General features: G+C 47.2%; 1 protein-coding gene across 1 annotated transcript in view; it reads right to left on the reverse strand.

Moving 5' to 3' along the window:
- SPNS2 (SPNS lysolipid transporter 2, sphingosine-1-phosphate) overlaps positions 1-22103 on the reverse strand; it is a 134125-nt gene continuing 112022 nt past the window's right edge. The window contains exons 11-13 of the mRNA XM_053995869.1: positions 21004-21167; positions 4902-4948; positions 1-3104 (exon numbers count right to left, since the gene is read on the reverse strand). Coding sequence (XP_053851844.1) covers positions 4906-4948; positions 21004-21167 — 207 coding nt within the window. The 3' untranslated portion in view covers positions 1-3104; positions 4902-4905. The remainder of the gene's footprint in view (positions 3105-4901; positions 4949-21003; positions 21168-22103) is intronic.

Consider the following 22103-nt stretch of genomic DNA (forward strand, 5'->3'; position numbering starts at 1 on the left):
TACATTTTAAATACTTTTATTTCTTAATTTACATAAAGGTATATATTTGGCTTATCTTTTGTTTTTTATACTCTGAGATTCACAATCAATTGCTCTTAAAAAATAAAATAGTCATTTGCTTCCGAAAGAAATCAGAAAACTATTTTATACTCCTCCCTTGTATAACAAGAAAATATACTAATACTCCCGTACATCACGTAGTAAAAGTGATTGTAAGTGCTGGTTTACCAGACAATAAAGCCAACAGAAGAGAACAACATTTGGGGTGGAGCTTGGAAGAACTCTGCTTCCCAGAGCACAGCCAGACATTTAAGGGGTTCAGTCACCCTGACTGTAAGGGGAGAGGCTCCTGGGGCCACGCAGACCTGCTCTGGGAGCGGTGGCAGCAGGAGCCACTTGGGATGGCAGCTTGCTGCCTTTTGGGTCATTCTCTTGCCTCTTTGGGCAGGTCCCATTGCCTCAGTTTCCCACACTGTGTAGAAACCACCTGACTGCCAGTGCAGAATCAGCTGGGGGGAGTTAATGCTTTAAAAAATCCCCTTTATGAAGAGGAGTAGAAGAAAACCCTCTTGATTAACTGAGGGGCAGCTGAAGCCTCCCTGGTGCCTCTGGACACTTGCACAGACCCTGCTGAATGCAGCAAGGATCTGAAGAAGCCTGAGCCTCCCTCTCTTAGCCTGGAACATGTGGCAGCAGGGATTCAGGGATCCCTTAGTGAAGGTTGGACTCATTTCTCACTCCTTTGTTTGCTCCCTTCCCTCTGTCCTTGTTTAAACAGAATCCACAGCACTTCCTTCATGTGCACAAAGGATAAAACCAGCACTGAGCTCTGACAGGGACTGGAGTCTGTCACAAACAAGGACTGCAGTGACATTACAGAACACTTCAGTTCCCTTTTCATTCTTGACTTCTGAGAATTAAGTTTAAGGAGAATTCCTAATCTCTGAACCTTAGCAGAAATGTTCCATTTTGTTGACAATAAATGCTACAACACAGAGCCTATCAGAAAAGCAATTTAGACAATGTGGTTAATCTTCTTTGGTCTCTGAGATGAAATGACTGATTGTTGGGTTGCTTTTTGTTTCTTTTTAAACAGCTTAAAAAGGAATTTCTTAATGGGAATCAGAAATTCATGTGCCTTTAAAGCCAAGTGTTTGGCTCCCAGACTACAGGCTGTGTTTCCTGTCTGAGTGTAAATAGTGGCACGAGGTAGGAAGTGAAGCATTGTTGGGATTTGCTTTGCTTTGTTATTTCTAGCACCTGCTTGCTCAGGCACTAGAGGAACACTTCTGGCTCTGGTTCTTTAGCCAAGTCTTAGAGCTATTGTTAAGGAATTTCAGGTGACAGAACCCTTGCAGAGGAGTCCTGTGAGGTCTGGGGAGGAGGAAAGGCTCATGGGATTACAGGAATCCCCAGCCTGGGCAGGGACTTGCTATGGGGTGAGCACCTGGAATTAGAACCATCTCTGCTGCAGTGTTGTGCTGTAGGTCCCAGCACATCCTGGCAGGGAATGGGAGATAAACCCAGATTTACTAACAGTACCTTGCTTATGGCACAACCAGGACAGCAGCTCCAGCCTTAACTCACATCTAGCCTTGGTCTGACATTTCTTGAGCTGATTTACTCCTCCTTGGAGCCCAAGTGCAGTCACTTGTGAGCCATGAGCACAAGAACAAGGTGCTGTCACCTGCTCAAGCTGTGCTGAACTGGAGGGGGGATCTGAACTGTGAGAGAGGGCTCAGAACACAGGGAATGGGGGCCTGCTGAGCCACTGCCCTCCTGTGGCAGTGCCCTCCATGTGGCAGCCCGGCCCTCTTCAGGACCTGTGCTCCCCTTCCTCCCCCATCCAGCTGACACAGCACAAATTTGGCTTGTGGAGGCCAGGTCAAGGAAACAAGACTCCAGTGGAATGGCACCATGACATGCTTCTGCATTTGAGTCTAACCCAGTTCAGGCACTGGCCTTGTCTGAAAGCTCTCAAAGGCACCTTTGTCAAGGTACAAGTACACCCCAGTGACAGGTCAGGTTGGGTGTGCAGGAACCCAAGCACTGCTCTGAAGGCAGAGTCAGCCACCTGCTTTGGGATACTGACAGGGAGAATTAGCATTGACAGTCTGAGTGATATGGTATCATGTAAACAAAGCACGAGGTCACTGGCACAGCAGTATTGCACTCCCAGGCCCAAGGTGCAGCCATTCAGCTAGGTGGATTTTGGTATTTTAAAAGCCTGTGAACCTCCTAGGAAGCCTGAATTTAGCATATGGAAAACTCTAGAGCCTGTAGGGATTTCTATCCAACGTTCTTCTGGGCCTTTCTGTGACAACCACCAGCATACCCAGTGCAGTGAAACTCTCTCCTCTGTCCCACTGCTCAGTCTCAGTGACAGGTAGGTCACCCACTGGAAGTTTTCCTGTGGTGCCCTTGCAGGCCCTGGCACCAGGGCACTGAGAGGAGGAGAGCTATGGACGTTATTCATGTCTGCTATGGTTGCACAGGCAGCTCCAGATTTCAAATGTTTAAATAAAAACTTTATATATGTATATATATATATATATATATATATATATATATATATATATATATATATAATCTAATGTCTCCAGCAGAGATAAAGCATCTTATAACATATTTAAATAAAAAATAATAATCTGAATCAAGCCTTCAGTGTCAAAGAAAAGGTGATGTACAAAACAGGCCCTCAGCTAGTGCAGTCTGTGGGAGTGGGAGTGCTGGCAGAGCAGCAGCATTCCATGGACACCAGCTGCCCTACAAACAATGTGGACTTCATTGGCTACAACTAAAACCATTGACACAATCTACAGTTGCTCACTTGGGCAGCCTTTTCTGGGTACAGTGGACAGTTGGTTTCCATGCTCAGGGGCCCCGTGAACGTCCTCACATTCCAGAAGTTGCCACCTTCCCGGCTGCCCTGCTCATCTCCCGGTGCCTGACCCCGCAGGCTGGAGCGAGGGATGGATTTGGTGGAGAGACCCCCTCTGTGATGTGGAGCTGAAGGATCCACTGATATCCAGCACAGAAGGGCTTCCAGATTGAGACTGGTATGGTGGGAGCAGGAGTCCACGTGTCCTTGCCTTCACTGGCAGCTGCAAACAGGCAACAGAAGGTGGTTACTGGGGAAGCTCCAGGTACACATTGCTGATGGTACACCCCAGCTCCTGGGCTGGTGGGGGCCAGCTATGAGACCCCTGGTCTCTGTGCAAGCAGGGGGTTGGCAAAGCCTGCCCAGGGTGGAGGCAGCACTTGGGGATGTGCTGAAGCCATTTGGAATGGGAACAAATGCACTGTGATCCTGGCCCAGCCTGCTCCAGGAGGTGACTGGAGCTGCAGCTCCCGTGAAGCCCTAAGGGCAGTATGGAGGCACGGCTGCTCCTGGTGTGGGCTGAAGCAGCTCAGCACATGACAGGCTCCATTTCTGTAGACTGTTTTTGACCCCCTCAGTTTACTAAAGAGGGACTGCCTTGTGCCTTAAATTGTCATTTTAGAAACGGCTGTCCCTGGGGAGCCCAGCTCAGGTGTCAGCCCAGCAGAGCCCAGCTCAGTGTGCTGCTGACACAGCAGAGCAGGCACTGCTGGTGGCCCATGCTGGCTTTAAGGAGCATGTCAGCACCTCTCCTCACTGCTGCGGTACCACTGTGGTGGCCTCTCGAGCAGCCAGCTGCTTTCCTAGATAATGGGGCAAGGATAACCAGTTCTCTCACTGCAGGATTTCCTGTGAGAGGGTCTGTGCTCCATGTTATGCAGGAAATTGCCCCTGACCTTAAAAATTAGTGGCTGCTGCATTACAGAAAAAATTTCCCTATGATGGTGCCCTGGTTTCTTTCAAGCTGTATAAAACTCGACCAAAAAAGATGAAAGTGCAGTGAAAAACCTTGGTGTGCCCAGGAAACAGGTAGTGTTGTTTATAAACCACTGGTTTATAAGGCAAGTTTCAGCAACAGCACCAAGTATTTCCTCCCAGATGTGTTGATAGCATTTAAAAAAAAAAACCCTCCAACTTTATCTAAAAGCTACTGTTAAATAATACTGTGTGAATACACACCCAGCCCAGAGCCTGCAAACTCCAGGCAGCCCTATGCCCAAATCCACTCCCCTCTGTGGAAATAACACATCTGCTGTGCTAGAGATTTACATTAAATCTTTTCCCTCAAAAGGCCATTCTGAAGTGTCTTGTTGAGTTCTGATTTTCTGATTAGTCTTTCAATGCATTTAATTTATGGGAAAGAAATCTCCTCTTCAAAAACTTGCTTTAATTAATTTTGGCTCCAGTAAAATGCTGGGAAGTGTTTATCACTTGTGACAGCTTCAAGCAGCAGCACTGTGGCTGTGGGGGAGTGATAAGGACAGCATGAACACAAGGGACAGGGTGGGCAGCAGGGAGGGGACGGTCCCTGGTCCCTCTGGCTCAGAGGTGTCGCCCTGGATCGAGGGTTGCAGAGGGGACAGCCCAGCAACACCATGCAGGGTCAGGTGCTGCCAAGGAACACTTTCTGCAGAAAATCTGGACTATGCCAGAAATGGTGGTTTGGTAGCAGCCCATGTTTGACCCAGAGCAGGGCAGCAGAAGGTTTTGTGAACACCAAAAGGTTTTCAGTTCTGGCCTGGGACAGTCACCCTGCTGGTGGTCAAGGGGACACGGGTAACATGGGCTTCTCTGCTCAAAGAAAGGAACACCAGGAAGCAACCTGATGCCACAAAGGACACTTGAGTTGACCCCTGGTTTCCCTGTTCTTGATTTGCTCTGCTCTGGGCTGAGGGCAGCAAAGGTGCAAACCAGAGCTGGCTAAGGAAACTTCTCTGCAATTCACAAGGAAAGAAATGGGCTGACAGGGGTTTGGAGCAGAGCTGTAGCTTGAAACCTACTGCTGGTTTGGGTCACTCACCGTCTCAGACTTTCACAGAGGCTGGTGGCATCACAAACTGATTCACCCTGGTGAAGAGAAAACAAAAGTGTTGTGTGAGAGCTGCAATTAGCAAAGAAATGGATTCCTAATAACATACCAGGCTGGTAAATCCAGGTTTTGCTTGCTTAACAGTGTCTAAAGAAGTGGGACATTAATAACTGTCCTCCACAATGGTATAAAGCTGAAACCTTGTCACACAGGGGTGCCTGACAGCAGTGCTGACAATGGCTGGAACATGCCAAGTAACACTGCTGGCACTAATTGACAAGGATTTGGGAAGGTCCCAAAGGCATCCAGGTAGCTACTATTTCCCTAAGCCAGTAGAAGATTGCACAGTGGTTGTTGGTGTCCTTCAGCCTGACAGCACAAATGTAAACAGTCATCACTGATAAAAATTAAGTGAAGAAAAAGTGAGTTGTCTTTCAGTTTACAGCTCCTGAAGACCTGCTGTTGTTCCAGGCACCTGCTCTGGGTAATGGACAGCGTGTGGCAGGAACTGCTGTGTCACCAGGCAGGAGCTGTCCTGCAGCTCCTGGGATGAGGGCAGCGAGGGGATAGCTCCTGTCTGCTCCGTGGGACCCAGGGACAGCAGCAATAGTCCTGCCAAGTCCATCCCTTGCACCTGCTACTTGTCCTTGCAGTACGTGCCCTGGAAAATTCAACCTTCCTCAGCAGCAGCTCCTCTCCCATCCCCTCCCACGCTGCTCTTGCTACTCAGGGACAGGAGTGAGTGTCTTTGACAGTGACGCACACAGCAGGGCCCCGTGGGAACTGTCAGAGGTGTCATCCTCACACTCTGACACCTTTGGAACTTGCTTTCTAGCTCAGGTGCTCACTGACCTCAGTGGGAACACCTGGATTCTTCCATCACTGGGAAACCCCAAGCACACCTACAGACCTGCCCTGATGTGGCTGTGTGAGTGCTTTACCCGAGGGCTCTCTGGCTGTACTTGGGCAGTAGGAGCATAAATAAATCTGAGTTACAAAGGGAGAGTCTCCACCTACCAGTGAAGGTCAGCTGTGCCAGTGTTGTGGTTTAGGACTTTTATTTTTGTTTATTTCTCTAAAAGAATTTCCTGCTATATGTGTTGCTAGTAGACAATAACAACCAGGTACTTAAGAGAGGCAAAAGAAGTGGCCACAGCTCAGGGGAGGGGTCCAGCTGGCTGCTCTCTCTTTTTACCTGGGGGTTTCTCTGGGAAAGGCAGAGATACTGGAAGAATTGGGCTGAGGGAAAAAAAGGGGCTGGGGCTGCTGCTGGCTTTCTTGCTTTTTGGAGGAGAAGGATGGTAGAGCTGCTGCTTGGGGAAGGGAATTCGCTGCCACCTCTGGAGCCCAGCCCGGTCCTGCTTCTTCTGCCATGGGTGAGCCTCTGCTTGTGGGAGCAGCCATGGAACTGGGACCTTACGAACACCAAAGGACCCTTCACCGTCTGCTGGGGTGCCTCAGGGAAACCCCGGGATCCCCGAGCCCCTTCCCCTCCCAGGGAGCCTCTCCCGGCCCTGTTCGGGAGCCGGGCTGCTGCTGCCCAGCCCTGCTGTGCCTCTGCTTCTGCTCCAGGGTTTTTTGAACACCGTCCCCCACACTCCCTGCCTGCCGGGACTGCAGGCGCTTACAGCTACAGCTGCGGAATTTCTGTCACATCATCCACCACCCCGGGATATTGCTCCTCCCTGCCTTTCCACCTTGCTGCTCCAAGGTTCCTGCTCCACCTCCTTTTGCTGTTCCGAGGGGGTACCAGGCTCGGCTGCCCCCGAGGGTTCATAAAGGAAGTCCCTCCTCCATGCCACCCCACAGGCTGTGCCCGCCATTGTTGCCGTGAGGGAGATGAGGCCGAGCCCGCGCCACAGCGCCCCCTGCCGGCGCGGGGCAGCACTGCCCCCGCCCTGCCCGCCGGGAGCCAGCAGCGCCCCTGGCGGCCGCGCCCGGAACTGCAGCAAGGGGAAGGTCCCTTCTCTCCGCAGCCGGGCCGGGCTGGGCTGGGTTTGTGCTGCTGCTGCTGCTGCTGCTGCTGCTGCTGCTGCTGCTGCTGCTGCTGCTGCTGCTGCTGCTGCTGCTGCTGCTGCTCTGTGCTCGCCTTGTTATACACCCTGGGAAGGAACTGTTATTCCTTTTCTTATATCTCTGCCTGAAAGCCCCTTAATTTCAAAGTTATAATAATTTGGAGGAAGGGGGTTACATTTTCCATTTCAAGGGAGGCTCCTGCCTTCCTTAGCAGACACCTGTCTTTCAAAGCAAGAACCAAGCTGCCACAGCAGTGGTTTGTACCTCTGCTGTCAAAGGCAGCTTCACTCTGCATCAGTGAAACCTTCGGACAGGTGCACAGGGAGCATCACAGAGCTGCCACTGCCTGAGGCCCTGTCAGGTGACAGATTCTCAGGAAGCATCACACTCCTTTGGACACATTAAAACTTAGTTGTGGCTCTTCACCACACTTTGTACCTGTCCCAGATTGGGAAGCAAGATGCATTCTATTACCATCTCTATAGCAGTTGTCTTCTGTTAAGTGGGCAGTTTTCCTTATCCCTTTCACAACCAATCCTTTCTCAAGGGAGACATCTGCTGATAATGGGCCATTGAGTGACACTGCATGACTGATAAGAACTGTAATATCCTACTGTGAGATGCTCCGCCCAGCAGGAGGAGCCAAGCATTCCTACCTGGATATAATCTGGAGTTTCTGGAACACCAGCACGGCTTTTCCTGCACTGCATTTCCCAGAGGAACAGCTGCATCTTCCACTGCAGAAAGACTGCACCCTTTTCTACAGGATCACTGCTCCAACAGAACCACACCTGTCATTCCAGCAGGACTGCAGCCACAATTCCAATTGGACTGCTACCAACACCCTGTCCAGCAGGGTGTCAGGTTGTATTCTGACTCTGTCAGTGTTGTTTTGGTTCACTGCATTGTTTATTTATTTATTTTTTAATTTTCTTCCCTAATAAAGAACTGTTATTCCTCCGCCCATATTTTTTGCCTAAGAGCCCCCCTTAATTTCAAATTTGTAACAATTTGGAGGGAAGGGGTTTACATTTTTCCATTTCAGGGGAGGCTCCTGCCTTCCTTAGCAGACACCTGTCTTTCCAAACCAAGACACTACGTGACTCAGAACACTGTTTTTCACCGAAATGGATTCAAACACGTTCCAGGATAAAAATTAAGCAGTACTCAGGGGACACCTTCCAAGAAATCTCTGCATCAGGAATTGGTCCCATTCAGCCCACAGCTCTTAACTTCACACCAACCCCTCAGGTCTCCAAGGTTCATAGAAACCTCTGTGCTTTTTCTGCTTTTCCAGGCTATAAACCGAAATATTTCTGATGGAAGAGCTGACCCAAGTTTCTTCGTACAATTCCCATTCTTGGTAACCTCACTGCACTGGAAATCACATTGTATTGAACATTGGAATTGTGCAGAACACATCAGAGAAAACTATCTGGGAATGCTACAGCCAACTTCAAAACTAGGAAGCAAGCTATGGAATGTCACAAACCTATCACAGAACACTAAAACTCCAGGGGTTTGAGTGAGCCATAATGTTTGAAAGTCCTATCCCTTGCCACATCATTCCACGTTCTTAGAGGACACAGAATCTATACAGAAAAAGTTAGTTTTGCCGTGACTTGAACATGGACCTGCATTGCTGACACAACTGGAAATAAACACAACTTTCCTGCTTGAATAACAGTTCAGCCTCCTATGGGATAAAATGTACCACCTTTTAACACATTTCTCTCAAGTTCTGCTTTATCTCTGTTTCACAGATGGGAACAGAGGCCTGGAGGGGCTAATCCTGAAATGCTTTTCAAAGATTTGATGGGAAATTAGACTGCACATGACTTGTGAACCTGCTGGGGAGAGAAATGACTTTCAGGGATCACACACGAAGCTGGTGGACAGGAGAAAGAACTGAAACAGTCCCCAAATTTGGGACAGTGCCTCCTCAGTCCCTCTGAAGCCCTGTGCTGCAGACAGTGGTCACTGCCACAACCAGTGGCAGTGGGGCTCAGTTTATGGGTCAGGTGGGATTTTGTTTACTTTTTTTAAAGCAAACCTTCAAATAATAAATTTTAAACTCTCTTAGGTGGCAAAATGTAGTACATGGGCTTAAAATAACAAGGCTCAAGAGCATCTAAATCCCTCATTAAGTACCACTTGCCTTTCTAATAACGATAATCCCACATTGAATGGATCACTGAACTTTGGCTCCTAAATTGTTCTGTTTGCTCTGCAGTGTTTTTTTAAGATTGTGAATGTTTTCTTTCCTTGAAGAGAGCAGGGTGGGAACCAGTCTATTATTTCTGGAGGAGGAAACTCACCCAAATTGCTTTTCAAGAACAGAAGCTGTACAACTTTTTTGGTTTTTTTTTTACGTACTCCTCTAGCAGTTAAAAATGTGGCTGATTCTCTCCAACTCCATCACTTCCTCTCCTGTCAAACCTAAATATTTCTCCTAGATCCTATCAAGTAATTTCCATGTACTGTGACAGCATCTATAATTCTGAAGTATTTATAAGACTGTCTGTTTAATATTAAACTACATGCTCTAGAGCTGTTAAATATTTATGCTATGTAAAATGGATCTAATTTCACTGCACCTCGGCCGGTTAGAGACCTGCATGAGGACAGGACAGCCAATTTAAGATAACAGATGACTGGCCAGTATCTTTTACAGGTCAGCTATGCTCTATTTCAGGAACTGGGCAGGATTATTCTCCAAATGCTCTGTCCCTTCCAGCCTTGCTGGTCCCCAGGCCAGCAGCTAATGGAGATTACAGGTTGTAGTGCAGCCAGCACTGCTGAGCAGTGCCAGGGATTTGAAAGAATTCCTGCTGCCTACATCCAGTCCAAGAACCTTCTGCTCCTCCCTGGGCCAGCAAGGGGAGAACCCAGATCCACTGCTCATTGTCTGCTCCAGCTGTAAGGAGCACTGGTGGGGATGTGTGTGCCACTGACTGTCCTGCTGAGCTCCAGGGATGTGCCACCTCTGTCCCTGAGCTCCAGCCAGCAGCAGGGTGTCAGGAAGGAGGACACAGCTCAGTGTGTGGAGCACTGCTGTGCCCAAGGCTGTGCTTACAGAAAGCTTTTGAGAATGCTGCCAGCCCAGTTCATGTCAAGTTTCATGCCTAAGTTAAACACCACCTGTATTTCAGTATCCTGCAGCTTTCCCAAAGCCCAGTTTTCTTGCTATCTAAACAAGCCAGACTCTGGCTTTTGTATCTGAGAAGCACATTAGGAAATGTTGTCCTGGTTTTTACAGCCTGCTGTACTTAACATCACTTAATTTTTACAACCAACAATAAAATGCTCCAGTAGGGTCCTTCTAGCCTGAAAATAAATCAGTTTTTGAGTTATTGAGCAGCAGTGTTTTAGTATTGAGTTGTTGAGCTGGATCTCATTCAGCAGACAGAAGTACAGGGGCTATAGGGGCAGCTGGACCACTGGATTTAGCAGCAATCCCTGCCAGTGATTAAGGATCCTTCTCCTTAATTTCAGTGGAGAGAATTCTGTGTTTCTACTGCAATGTGCCATCAAGTGCCTGTTTGAAGCAGTGATTTAGGAAGGGACACAGGGGGACCAGTCACTAATGGCAGCCCCTGGCAGATTCCTCCTGTCTGGACTTCCTCAGATGCTGGGAGGTCAAAAACATCTCCAAAAGGCCTTGTAAACACACTGAAACCTGAAATTTTAGGTGATGAAAAGTTCACAGCCAGACATCCTTGAAAGGTAAGGAGACTTTATGGCCTTAATCTATGAAAAGCAAATCTATTTCCAAATACAGCCAGCTAAAGGGTGTTTTTTGCATCAGAGCAACACCACCCTCCACCCGTGCCTCAGGGATGATGGGCAGCCCAGCCAGATGCAGCAGTCTGAAATTCCAGCCTCTGAAACAGCAGCACTCAGAGCTGATGTTGCTGCCTGAGATTGGACAAGGAAAACAGAGGCTAAGGATGGTCACTTACAGCTCCACACCTGCTGTAAGAGTGAATTTTATCAACTGATCTGTGAACACAGGAAGGGACTTGCACTGATGCTGCTGTTATCACTAATTCCTGCAGATAACTGATGAAAGAGTTATGGAGTAGGAGAGCTGAAGCCCCTGTAACAAATCAAAGCCACAGCTGTTCTTTCACTATTTTGCTCACTGCAGAAGCCAAAACAAACCAGAAATCTCTCAGCTGGACTCTGCACACCCTGAGTGCAAACACTGATCCCAGTCCTGCAGCATCTTTTCACCAGACACTTCAGGAGGAGTAAACCCAGCAGGCTGTACACTCCAGTTCAAGTGTGTACCTTCTATGCCCTTCATTATAGAGTTTTTGGTAACAGTGGAGCAGGTTAACTGGGTTAGCCATTGCTGCCCTGCAGTAGCCAAGCACAGTTCCAATTTCACCTACAGCTGGAAGAAGATAGCTTTGGTTCCCTGCTCCACAGCAGTTCTCCTAGGATGCTGAACAAACTGCCACAGCCTCCAACTCCTCCTCAAAAAAGGCTGCAGAACATTAATCCTCTCTATGACCTGTTACCTTCAGTAAGAACAGCAGAATCAAGGATTGCTCCCAGAGAGCAGCTCCTGCTCTGACTGACCTCAAGCTGTTTTGATGGTGAAGTCAGGAAATCTGGGACAAGAAGTGATTGACAACATGAATTCCTACAGAACTTCAGACTCCAAGCAGGCTGCAGCTGGAAACAGGGACTGAAAGGGAAGGACAGCAACAGTGATACATCAGCCTAGAGCTCCCTGTGAGTGGCACAAGGATAGGATGGCACAGTTAAAAATAGTCCAAGCACTGAGCTTCCTGATGCATCTGACAGGTTATCCAGCCTGCAGGAACGGGCTGTTGATAGAGCTGAGGTCAGTTTGCTGGAGGAAAAGGATGCTAAGAGAACTCTAACAAAATTCAGCCAATCATCTGGCACAGGAGGAGTTTGCTTTGGAGCAGGAACAGTGCTCACTGTGGCTGCTAGCTGCCCATGCCCTCATCCCCAGCCAGGGGCTCTGTGCACCTGCAGCTCTCCTCCCCAAGGCTCTCACAGGAGGTGGCTGTGCCCAGCACAGCTGCCCTTCCCCCTGCATTGCTCAGTCACTGTGGGGTGACAGCTCTCTGCTGGGGACAGGGGCTCCTCCAGCTGCACTGAAGAAATGAATTGGCTCAAATCCCCTTTTCTTCCTGCATGTCAGTGGGCTTAGCAAACAAAATATGATAATCATGTACAGCAAATATATTTCCCCCTCTATTTGGTTCAGCCCCTTAAAGCTTCACAGACTGTGAGTATTTTCCATCTGTTCATTTAATCCAGGTGCAGATTTGTCTCCAGAGGCAGAAACATGGGTCAGCTTCACTTTTTCCTCTTTCATGTATCTTTACTGAGGAGAAAACTGCCATAAAGGAAAAATCAATAACCTTTCCTGCTATTTTCCCAGGCAGCTGCAGCAGAACAGATGTGAGGATGAGCAGTTTACAGCACCAATCAGGGTCCCAAGGACCTGGATGGAAATGAGCTCCAGAGCTCAGCAGTCTGTGGGGCTACTCTGCCACAGACCCCCTGAAGTCTGTGAAGATGTGGGTCTTGAAACTTTGTGCCTGAGTTTGTCCCTGTAAGTATAATTCTGCCAGATATTGATGGGCTCAGTATTGAGGTGGAGGGTTTTAGTGCCACGGAAGATGTGTGTAACAACATACACTTACATCCTCTGAAATAATGGAGAAAAGAGGAGTGGAGTGCCTCACTTTTGATTGAATGATTGGATGGCAAGGGAGAAAAAACATGACATAAAAAGCAGGTAAGAACGAAAAAAAAAATCTTAAAATTAAATCTTATTAAATCTTAAAATAGAAAATCCTGTAGAACTTCCTGATGGCACTTGATTAAAAACATACTTCTTATCCTCCAAAATAACTGCCTCATGCTACAGTGCTACATGCTACTGCCTCATGCTCTTTTCACCAACCTCTGAGCTACCAGGTGTGGGAAATAATAGAACCATGGAAGGAGTTGGGTTGAAAGGGACCTTGAAGACCATCTCATCCAACCCCTTGCCGTGGACAGGGACACATTCCAGTAGACCAGGTTGCTCCAAGCCCTGTCCAACATGGCCTGGAGGCCTCAAGGAAACATCCATCCATTCCACTCCACTGTAACAGTCCTGGCAATCCCCACGTGGCTTGTAGTGGTCTGGCAGAAACTTTGGGAATGACCAAGCCAGAGTACTTAAGACACTCCTTACTGGAGCAGTGGAGGTAATACTCCAGCAGTTTGTCCCTGTTTCTCTAAAAGATGTCATTCAGGCTGTGCTGGGTTTGGCTGGAGTAGATTAGATTGAATTTTCTTCTCAGTGTCTCTAGTGGATTGAGTTTTGGATTTGTGCTGAACATGGGTGATAATAAAGAGATGTTTTTGTTATTGCTGAACAGGGTTTGCACGGAGCCAAGGCCTTTCCTGCTCCTTGTCCTGCCATGCTGGTGAGGAATTGGGTGTCCATGGGAAGCTGGGAGGAGATAGAGCCAGGACAGGAGACCCAAACTGATATTCCACACCTTATGATGCTGTGCTCAGTATATAAAGTGGGGGAAGAAGGAGGAAGGGAGCATGTTTGGAGTGAAGGTGTTTGTCCTTGCATGTAACTTGTGTGCAAAGGGGCCCTGCTCTGAGGGGGGATGGCTGAACACCCACCTGCCATGGGAAGTGGGGAGTGAATTCCTTGTTTTGTTTTGCTTTGCTTTGTTTGTGGTGCAGCTTTTGCTTTCCCTATTAAACTGTCTGTACTCAACCCACACGTTTTTCAACTCCTACCCTTCCAATTCTCCCAATGCACTGGAGGGACAGGGAGTGAGTGGCTGTGAGGGACTTGCTGGGGTTAAAGCCTGGCCCAGGTCAAGGACCCAGCCACAAGTAAATTGCTCTAACACACCCACAGTCACAGTATCTGCCTTGCACAGACTGATGCACAAGGAGAGGTCATTGCTGCTCATAAAAGCCAATACATTTGCAAAATGCCCTGACATCAGGAAGCAGCACAGCTGAATTTTTCATTATTTCTTCCATTTCCTTGTGCCAGAGATTGTTTCTTGCTTGGAAGGCTGCTGCCTTCTGCTCAGTGCTCCAGTTACCTGCGTGGGATCTGATCAGATTTTGTCTCTGTGCCAGGGCAGCCTTAGCAAAGAATCTGTCTCAGTGAGAATTTAAAATCTCCTCCTGCATGGCAAAGTCCCTCTATGCCAAGAATTCTCCTTTGCAATGCCAACACCAATTGACATGCTGAGTCCATTGGTAGCATATGATTTCAGTGCCCCTTGTACATTGTGGGAAAGTGCTTTCAATCCTGTTTTACAGCTGATGAGCATTCTAGGGACAATGTCTGACTTCTTGGGGCTCACAGCAGAGAGTCAGTAGCCAACACAGCAGGAGGACTCCCAAGCAGTTCTTGATCTGGAGCTCCTGGAAAAATGAGCTTTGTCTTTCCTACAGCATAAGGCACATAGAGAAGTTCCGTTCTTGCTGTGGGAGAGCATTAAATAGCTAGGAATAGTGTAGGAATATTGCTTCCTTTCTCTGGCATGGGGGATGAACCTGGGAAGGTCAGTCTGGCGGGGAATGGGTGGTTTTGGAGAACCCAGACCTCTGCCCACAGCCCCTTCCACATCTCAGGAGTTCCCAGAGCTGTGCCAGCACCAGCTGCCCCCGTCCTTCTGCCTGGGCTAAAGCAAAGCTCCTGCTGCCAATGCTGAACTCTGACAGAGCATTTCAAACACCGTGTAAGGATCACAGCTGAGCCCAAACTGCCTGTGAACAGCCACACTGACCTTTGACACCTCCCTGCCTGACCTGCAGGAAATCCACAGGTTGGCTGAAGTGACACAACAAATCAGCAATTCTTCTATATGAGACTATTTTCCATCTGCATGACTCCAGCAGCTCCCAACTGCAGCAGCAAACCAGCACTTAAAATTCAAGTCCCAGGCTGTTACATTCTTGGTTTTGCTAACTGTTTATGGAGTTACAAACATGGCCAGTAAACAGGTGAGGAACCAAGAGCTCTACAAGGAGCTTTTTCAACCAGTAATAGAGCTACGTACATTTTCACCACCTCTCCCCTTTGTATTCTTACCACGGGTTCCATATAAACCATCTAATAGTCTAATCTAGTTCCATCTGCAGTCTCACTGCTTGCTTCTCTCCTTCCATCACCACAGATCCTCTGCATCTTAATCTGGGCTTTTTACTGAAAATTCATGTGTCTTCAAAGGCCAACGATATCTTATCTGGACTAAAAAAACATTGTGAGTTTCTACCACTGTAGGAAATGTTTAATTATTGGTCTCTTCTAAAGTCAAAACAAATGAAGCAATGATATTCCTCCCCATAAGCAGCTGAGTATCAGCAGTGAGCAAATTGTTCTCAAATATCCCTTTTTGGGAGTTGTTAAAATCCACTTTAGCAGCTCCTGAAATCCTCAAATCCAAACTCAATGCAGCACTGACACATCTCTCTAAAATAAGTGTCCAGCATCTTAAAGCCCCTTGTGATACAGCTCCAGCTATTTCAGAGAAGGAATGTTCTTTTTGGCAATGCAAACTACCAGAATGGAGCACACTCAGCATGTCAGATGCCACTTCAACACCTGGGAAATGGTTAATGGAGGGGACTCTGGACTTTGCTGGCAACAACATCAGGTCACCTGGTGGGTCTTTTCTGTCTCCAGCTGCTGCCACAGAAAAATGAGAGAAAGGGAGCTTTGACAACTCTGTGAGTCCTTCCCCTGTCCCACATAATAGAATCTGCAAAGCAAAAATAAGGTCAGACACTTTCAAATGGCTGCAATAGGAGAACTGGGAGATAATTTTATATCCAGTTCTGCAAAAGGCTAAAAATAAGCCTGTATGAGGCAGAAGAAAGAGCCTGAAAATGGATTATTCTCATTTTTCCTGTAATGCAATTTGAAGATGTGCCATGTTTAAGACAGCAGAAGTGTCTGGACTAGGGATGGTTCTTTTTGTGGATTCTGCTATCTCCTCTGTAAAGAGGATTTTTTTTCTAGTGTTTGTACACACCAGTTTTAAAATGAAATGTCCACCAGCACTTCTACTCAGCAAGAGCTTCCACATCAGATCAAAGGTGTTAAGAGTAAAATTTTTTTCTTATTAAATGTTTAATTTTCATTTTAGGAGAAAAGAAGTACCTGCTTGAGTTGTTTAAATAGCTTGATTCTTAACACACAAACAAAGGGGTGAATGATTGAGGCTTGCAGGCTCTCAAATGCTGAGTGGTCACTGGTTAAAGACTTGAATTCTTCTGTTCTGAATTGCTGCATCAGTGCAGCTGTTGATTCCTGCTCTGGCTGCACCAGGGATCCACACAGCAGTTGCATCCTGCTGCCTGATCTGCATTGCTGTGTCCTTGGCAAAAAAGATCAGCCTCTATCATGCAGAGAGGGACTGAGCCAGTATAAAACTTGGACACCCATCCTAAGCATCTTTTCATACCTCTGGAAAAAAAACAGAAAATCTAATGTTTCCAGGTGTAAAACCAGGGATTAAGTTAAAAAAACAAAACAAACGAAAAACCACAAAACCCTCCAAATTAAAACAACAAAATCCTTTGAGGAGTAGAGTATCCCACATCTGCACAGGGTGCTTTTCAGGAAGAATCCAGATGAATTTGGTTTTCCCTCAGCAGCAGCTGGAAGTGGCCATGGCTGGGGACAGGGCTGCAGGATCACTGCACTCACTGCCCAGGAAAGGATCCTGATACACATTAATTGTGGTGATTTATATCCCCGGTACCCAAAAGCTGTAAGATCTTGGAAAAGGACTTTTTTGAATCCCTTTTCCTAATTAAAAAAAACAAAAAAAAAAAAAAAACAAAAAAAAACCAAAAAAAAAAACAAAAAAAAACAAAAAAAACAAAAAAAAAAACCCAAAAAAACCCACATTTCTCCTAATTATTGATGGAGCTTCTAGCAAGTACCAAATGTGGGATTTTCTTCTGCTGCCCTCCAGAGTGAAGCTTTGTTTGTCCCAGTGCTCCACACTGTGAACAAGGAAGGGGATGAACACAAACCACAGACACAACTCTCAGCAGTGCTGGGCTTTTACTTCCATTGACTGAAGAACCTGGACTGCTCCCAGCCTTAGAAATGGCTCTTTGGCATGGCTGCACAGGTACCTGTGATGGAGCTTGAGGATAAACGTGCAATTATCAGATTTCTGATCCAATTTAGAGGGCTCTGCCATGGCAAGACTGTATTGTCTTCCAGAGAGTCTAAAATCTAGCTTGAGTCTCACCAATAGATCTCAAGCAGGTAAGAGAATTACAGTTCAGAGTGCTGATGTTTGGAAATAAAATACAACTGCTTTAAGTCTCCTCTGCAGAGGTGCAGAGCAGGAAAGAAACAACAACATAGTCAAGTGATATCACAGAAGGAATTGTTGTTGAGTGGTTTAAAAAACAATTGAAGTATTTATCATTGCTAGTTCCTAAGACCACTTACAGAACCCATCCTTAACTGTTTTCTCTCTCTTATCACTTTGGAATGGTGGGATTAAATTTGTGTTATAGAACTAGTCCCCAAGATGACTGGATTATTAGCACAGAGTGATGTGCTATCCTGTTCTCTACCTACTACATTTTCTAAAAGCCTCTTTAAGATGTCAGACTTCTGAAACAGCATGAAAATGGTAATATAAAAATTGTGTTTAAAAAAAAAATCTATAGAAAGAACTTTTTTCATTAGTGTTTTGTGAGCAGCCTTCTTGACTGGAATTCCTGTGCTAAAAAAGTACAAAATGTGCCAGGAATTGTGGCAATGATAAAAGTAGTGTGAAAGCCTGGAAATTCTTTTTTTGAAAGGAAGCATGGTGGAAACAGGAGGAAGCTTTACAGGAAAGAGTTGCTATCCTGGTATCTGCCCTGCCTGGAGGAAGAAATTATTTCTAAGCAAATGCCCAGAGATGGTGACACAAAGAAACAAACAAACACAGAAATCCCAGCAATAAATCCCTCAATGACATTTCACAGAAGTGTGGGAACTAAAGCAAGGACAGCTCAGTTTCCATCGGCTGTGAGAGCAGCGTTCCACTTCTCTGCTTCCGTGCTAGTTCACTGGAGGGGTGGTGACAGCTGCCTGTGCCCTGACCCTGGCAGTGATGGATGGCTCTAATCTCTGGCGTGTGACACCGGCGCTCGCCACTCCCGCAGCTTAATTGATTTCTTTTGGCAAAGCCTGTTTCCAACTCCTGTTGTCTGAGCAGCAGGGCTGACTGCCGAGGGAAAACAAGGCATCCTGAAATAGAAATTCCTCTGTACCCAGCAAGTAATAGGTAGGATGGAGGGGAAGGGTGGCTGGGCAGAAAACAGCCTCTGCCAAAGGTGCGTGATGCCAAGTGCAGATGGCCTGACAGGTGGGAGCTGGACGGTGGATCTGGGGTCCAGCACGGAGTTTTGATCCACTAATAGCAAAATGCCATTACCTCTCCTTTCACAGGCAAGCATGGAGTGTTAACAAATAAATCCTGCCCAATAAGTTCTGAGGAGCCACTGAAGCTGCTGGTGGGGCGGACAGGACGTGGTTGACAGCACAGACCCTGCTGCACGTGGGTCCCTCCACAGTCTCCAGCCTCACTTTTCTCTTACTTCACTCTCACTTCTCAGAAACTAGAGTGAAGTTGCACTCCAGGAATCTCACTGCAGGATGCCAGTGTATTTTTAACATAGGAGTGGGCACACCCCAGAAAGAGTACCCTTCCTAGGAGTCATTTGAGAGAAATTATTTTGTTAACCATTATTTATGACAATTGTTCTCCCCAGTTTGCAACACAAAATATCTGTGACTGACTAATACAAAGTCCATAAACAAATGTGAGTCAGGAAAGGGAATGATGCTAAAAGAGAAACAAAACCAGATTTGACACCTGAAGGCTTTTCTTCTAAGAATGAAGCAGTGACTGTTTGGGAGGCTGGTTGCTCTGGATGTGGATAGAGTACAACCAAAGCTGCTAAAGGCAGACAGCTGCAGAGGAATAATCCCTTTTATGCAGGAGCAGCTAGAGGTGTGGATGTGATCTCCCTCCCACATTAACAAAGCTGGGGCTTTGGCAGAACAGTTATGTAAGACACACCAGTGCTGGCAGCCAAACAGAGTCACCCAGCTAGTGACCAGCCTGTGCCCTGTGGTGTCTCCTGAGTGAACCAAAACCCTCTTCCTTGAGATCTCCACTGGAGCTGAAAACAGCTGGGTACCACAGTGCCCTGCTCAGCATAAAGGTCCAGGTAGGCTTGACATGCTGAAAAAATGGGAATGATCTGGAACTCATCACTATCTGAATTCTGGGCCCCCTCCTTCACCATCTGAAGTACTATCATGCCACACTGGCAGCACATGTAATGCAAAGGGACACAAATTGCTACAGTTAGAAGTGGAATGAACACTCTCCTCTCTGAACACAGGAAAGACAAGCCCAGAAGCTATCATATAATCAGGTGAGCACCCTCAGCAAAGGAAAATGCTACAGAGGGTGTTTCATCTGCTGCACTGACACCAAGTAGGACTTCTGGCTCCTTGCAGCAACAAAGCACTGCTGAGCACCCAGAAACTGAGCACCTTCTGCTGAGCACCCAGAAACTTATGCTCATCTTGCCATGTCCCCAGGTGGTCACTGCCTGGACTGGCAGGTACAGCTTATGTGCACAAGCACAGCACAAGCACAAAACAGGGCTGGAGAGCAGATCCATAAGCTGGAGAGAGAACGTAAGCTGGAGAGCAGATCCCACCTTCTTGCCTCATGCCACGCCAGGGAGGCCATCAGAAACAAGGGACAGCTTTCATGTCTTCCCTAAATAATCTGCTGTAGGATTTACCTCTTTTTTCTCTTAGGAAGTCCTTCCTAGCACCTAACCTCCAACTTCCCTTCCTGCCATTTAAGACCCTTGTATGCAGATAACAAACCAGGCACACACATCACATCCCCGAAGCCACACTTAAGTTCAACTCTGTAGGACTTCCCATCCTTATGACATGAGGTCTTGTTTTTCCACAATGTTTAAACATATCATTATAAAGGAAGTTCTCCTTTCTTTGGTATTTTTGTATGATAGTAAAAGGAGGGTGGAACTGCACTTACAGGGCCACAGCACCATCTGTGGCACTGCTTCCAAATCTCTTTCATCCATCTGATAACACAGCGTGAGCCAGAAAGTATCACCCAAACTGTTCACACACTTATGTCAGCCCCTAAATTTCCTTCTACCTGTACTACACATAGAGTGATATTCCAGGGCCCTTCTCCTTAAGGTAAATCAAAGCTCCCATTCTCCAGTGGGGGAAAAGCAAAGGCAACTTACAGTCAACACCAGACTAGTCACCTACCCACATGTACAGTATGACATTACACATAGTAACTCTTATTTTTCAACAATTATGAGAAAGAGACTAACCCCAGAAGTTTGTATGTCATGTGGAAGCGTCTTCTGAATTACTGTAGTTGCCAACCGTGAGGTGATCCGAATCGGTTTCCTTACTGAAAAACAGTAGCTTTTTTTTCACCAAGCTGCAAGAAGGGACTGGGAAAGACTCTTTATCATAGCAACCCTTGAATGCACATGTTCCCACACACAGCTTGCTTCCTCCTTGCCTCATGTTCTTGACTGCCAGAGGTGGTCAGTGGGGCTCCGGGGATGGAGGCGGGCGGGTGCAGCCTTGAGCACCAAGCTCTGGGGAGCACCTCCTGCTCCTCACCTCACACCCCACCGGTTCCAGCACACAGCAGCCCCTCACCATGGACAGCCTGGGCTGTGACATGCTCAGGCAAGGGTGTAAGGGGCCTGTGCTCCCCTCCGAGCCATGTGGCCAACAACTGAGATCCACCAGAGCAGAAGCGTGTAAAGGATGCCCAGCCAGCATGACCCAAGCCCCTGTGCTTCGTGCAGCCTCATGCACTCTGCTGAGCCCAGGTTCTTAACACACAATCCAACATCCTTTACCTGGAAGGGCCAAAGCCAGGGGAAGAGTACAAGCACAATGTTCAAGAGAGCAAACAGGCTGTGGTGCCTCCCCGTTCGCAATGGCCAGGTTACTCACTGTTGCTCAGCTTTAGCTCTGTCACTCAGGAAGAAGAGGGCTGTGGCCAGGAAGAACATCCCTCCCAGGACAACGACAAACGGGCAGAGCATGAGCGCGTAACCCAGGCTGAGGAACTCCCACACCGGGGACTCCTTAGTGCTTTGTCGTATCAGGTCGGAGATCTAAGAGAGAGGGGCAAAAAAAATGAGTCAATTTGATGAAAAAGAGACACCATAATAGTGAAGGGAACATGATTTCTGAAACAACCACCCACCAAACATGTGTGAGGTTTAAAATGGAACAGTACGTTCAGCAGAAGCTCAATGTCCCTCACACCCTTCAGCCTTCCACACTGGAGCCTGGGCAATTTATGCTCTGAGGCTTGGCAGGGGTTCTCTTCTTGCTGTCACTCTTCTGGCCTGATCTAACATTATTCCCACAGCCCTTTCCATGTTCTCCCAGGCTGTGTCAGTGACAGCATCTGTGGGTGTCTGACCTTGCTGTACTGCACAAACACCCTGGGGAGCCAGCAGGGCCATGCTGGTGCTGCTCAGGGGGTGAGGGGGTGATCAATCTTCTGCAATTCCTATCAAGTCCTGCTTACTCCCACACCTGATCTACCTTTCAGCAAAGGGAGGTATTAAATTCCATTTCTGTGTACTGAGTGGGAAGGGGGAAATGTTTTCCAAAGAATAAAAAAAAAAAAAACCAGAGATCCCATTTGATTTGGGGAAACAGAACTTGAACGTGGGGGGTTTATGCCCATGTCTGAGGTATGGGGCTCATTCCTTCTTCCAGCCTCCCAAGCTTGAAGAGTAACTGTGCAAGAACATGGCTCTGTCCCAGGCTCAGACACGGGGATGTGCTGGCACTGCACACCACCAGATTTATGGATTAAGGCAATCTGTACCTTCTGACAACCAAAAAGCATCATTACATAAAAGCAAACACAAATTATTTACACCTACACAAAGGAACAGAGACATGCAACAGCACTATTTAGCTCGTTATGAAAAGCTTTTGCTAGAACTCAGTAAAATGTAATGCACGTCTGTAGCTAAAACTTCCACATTTTAATATTTACTGTCCAGCAAACAACTTTACTCAACAGAGAGGTA

The sequence above is a fragment of the Vidua macroura genome, chromosome 20 (genome assembly GCF_024509145.1).
Source record: "Vidua macroura isolate BioBank_ID:100142 chromosome 20, ASM2450914v1, whole genome shotgun sequence".
NCBI lineage: Eukaryota > Metazoa > Chordata > Aves > Passeriformes > Viduidae > Vidua > Vidua macroura.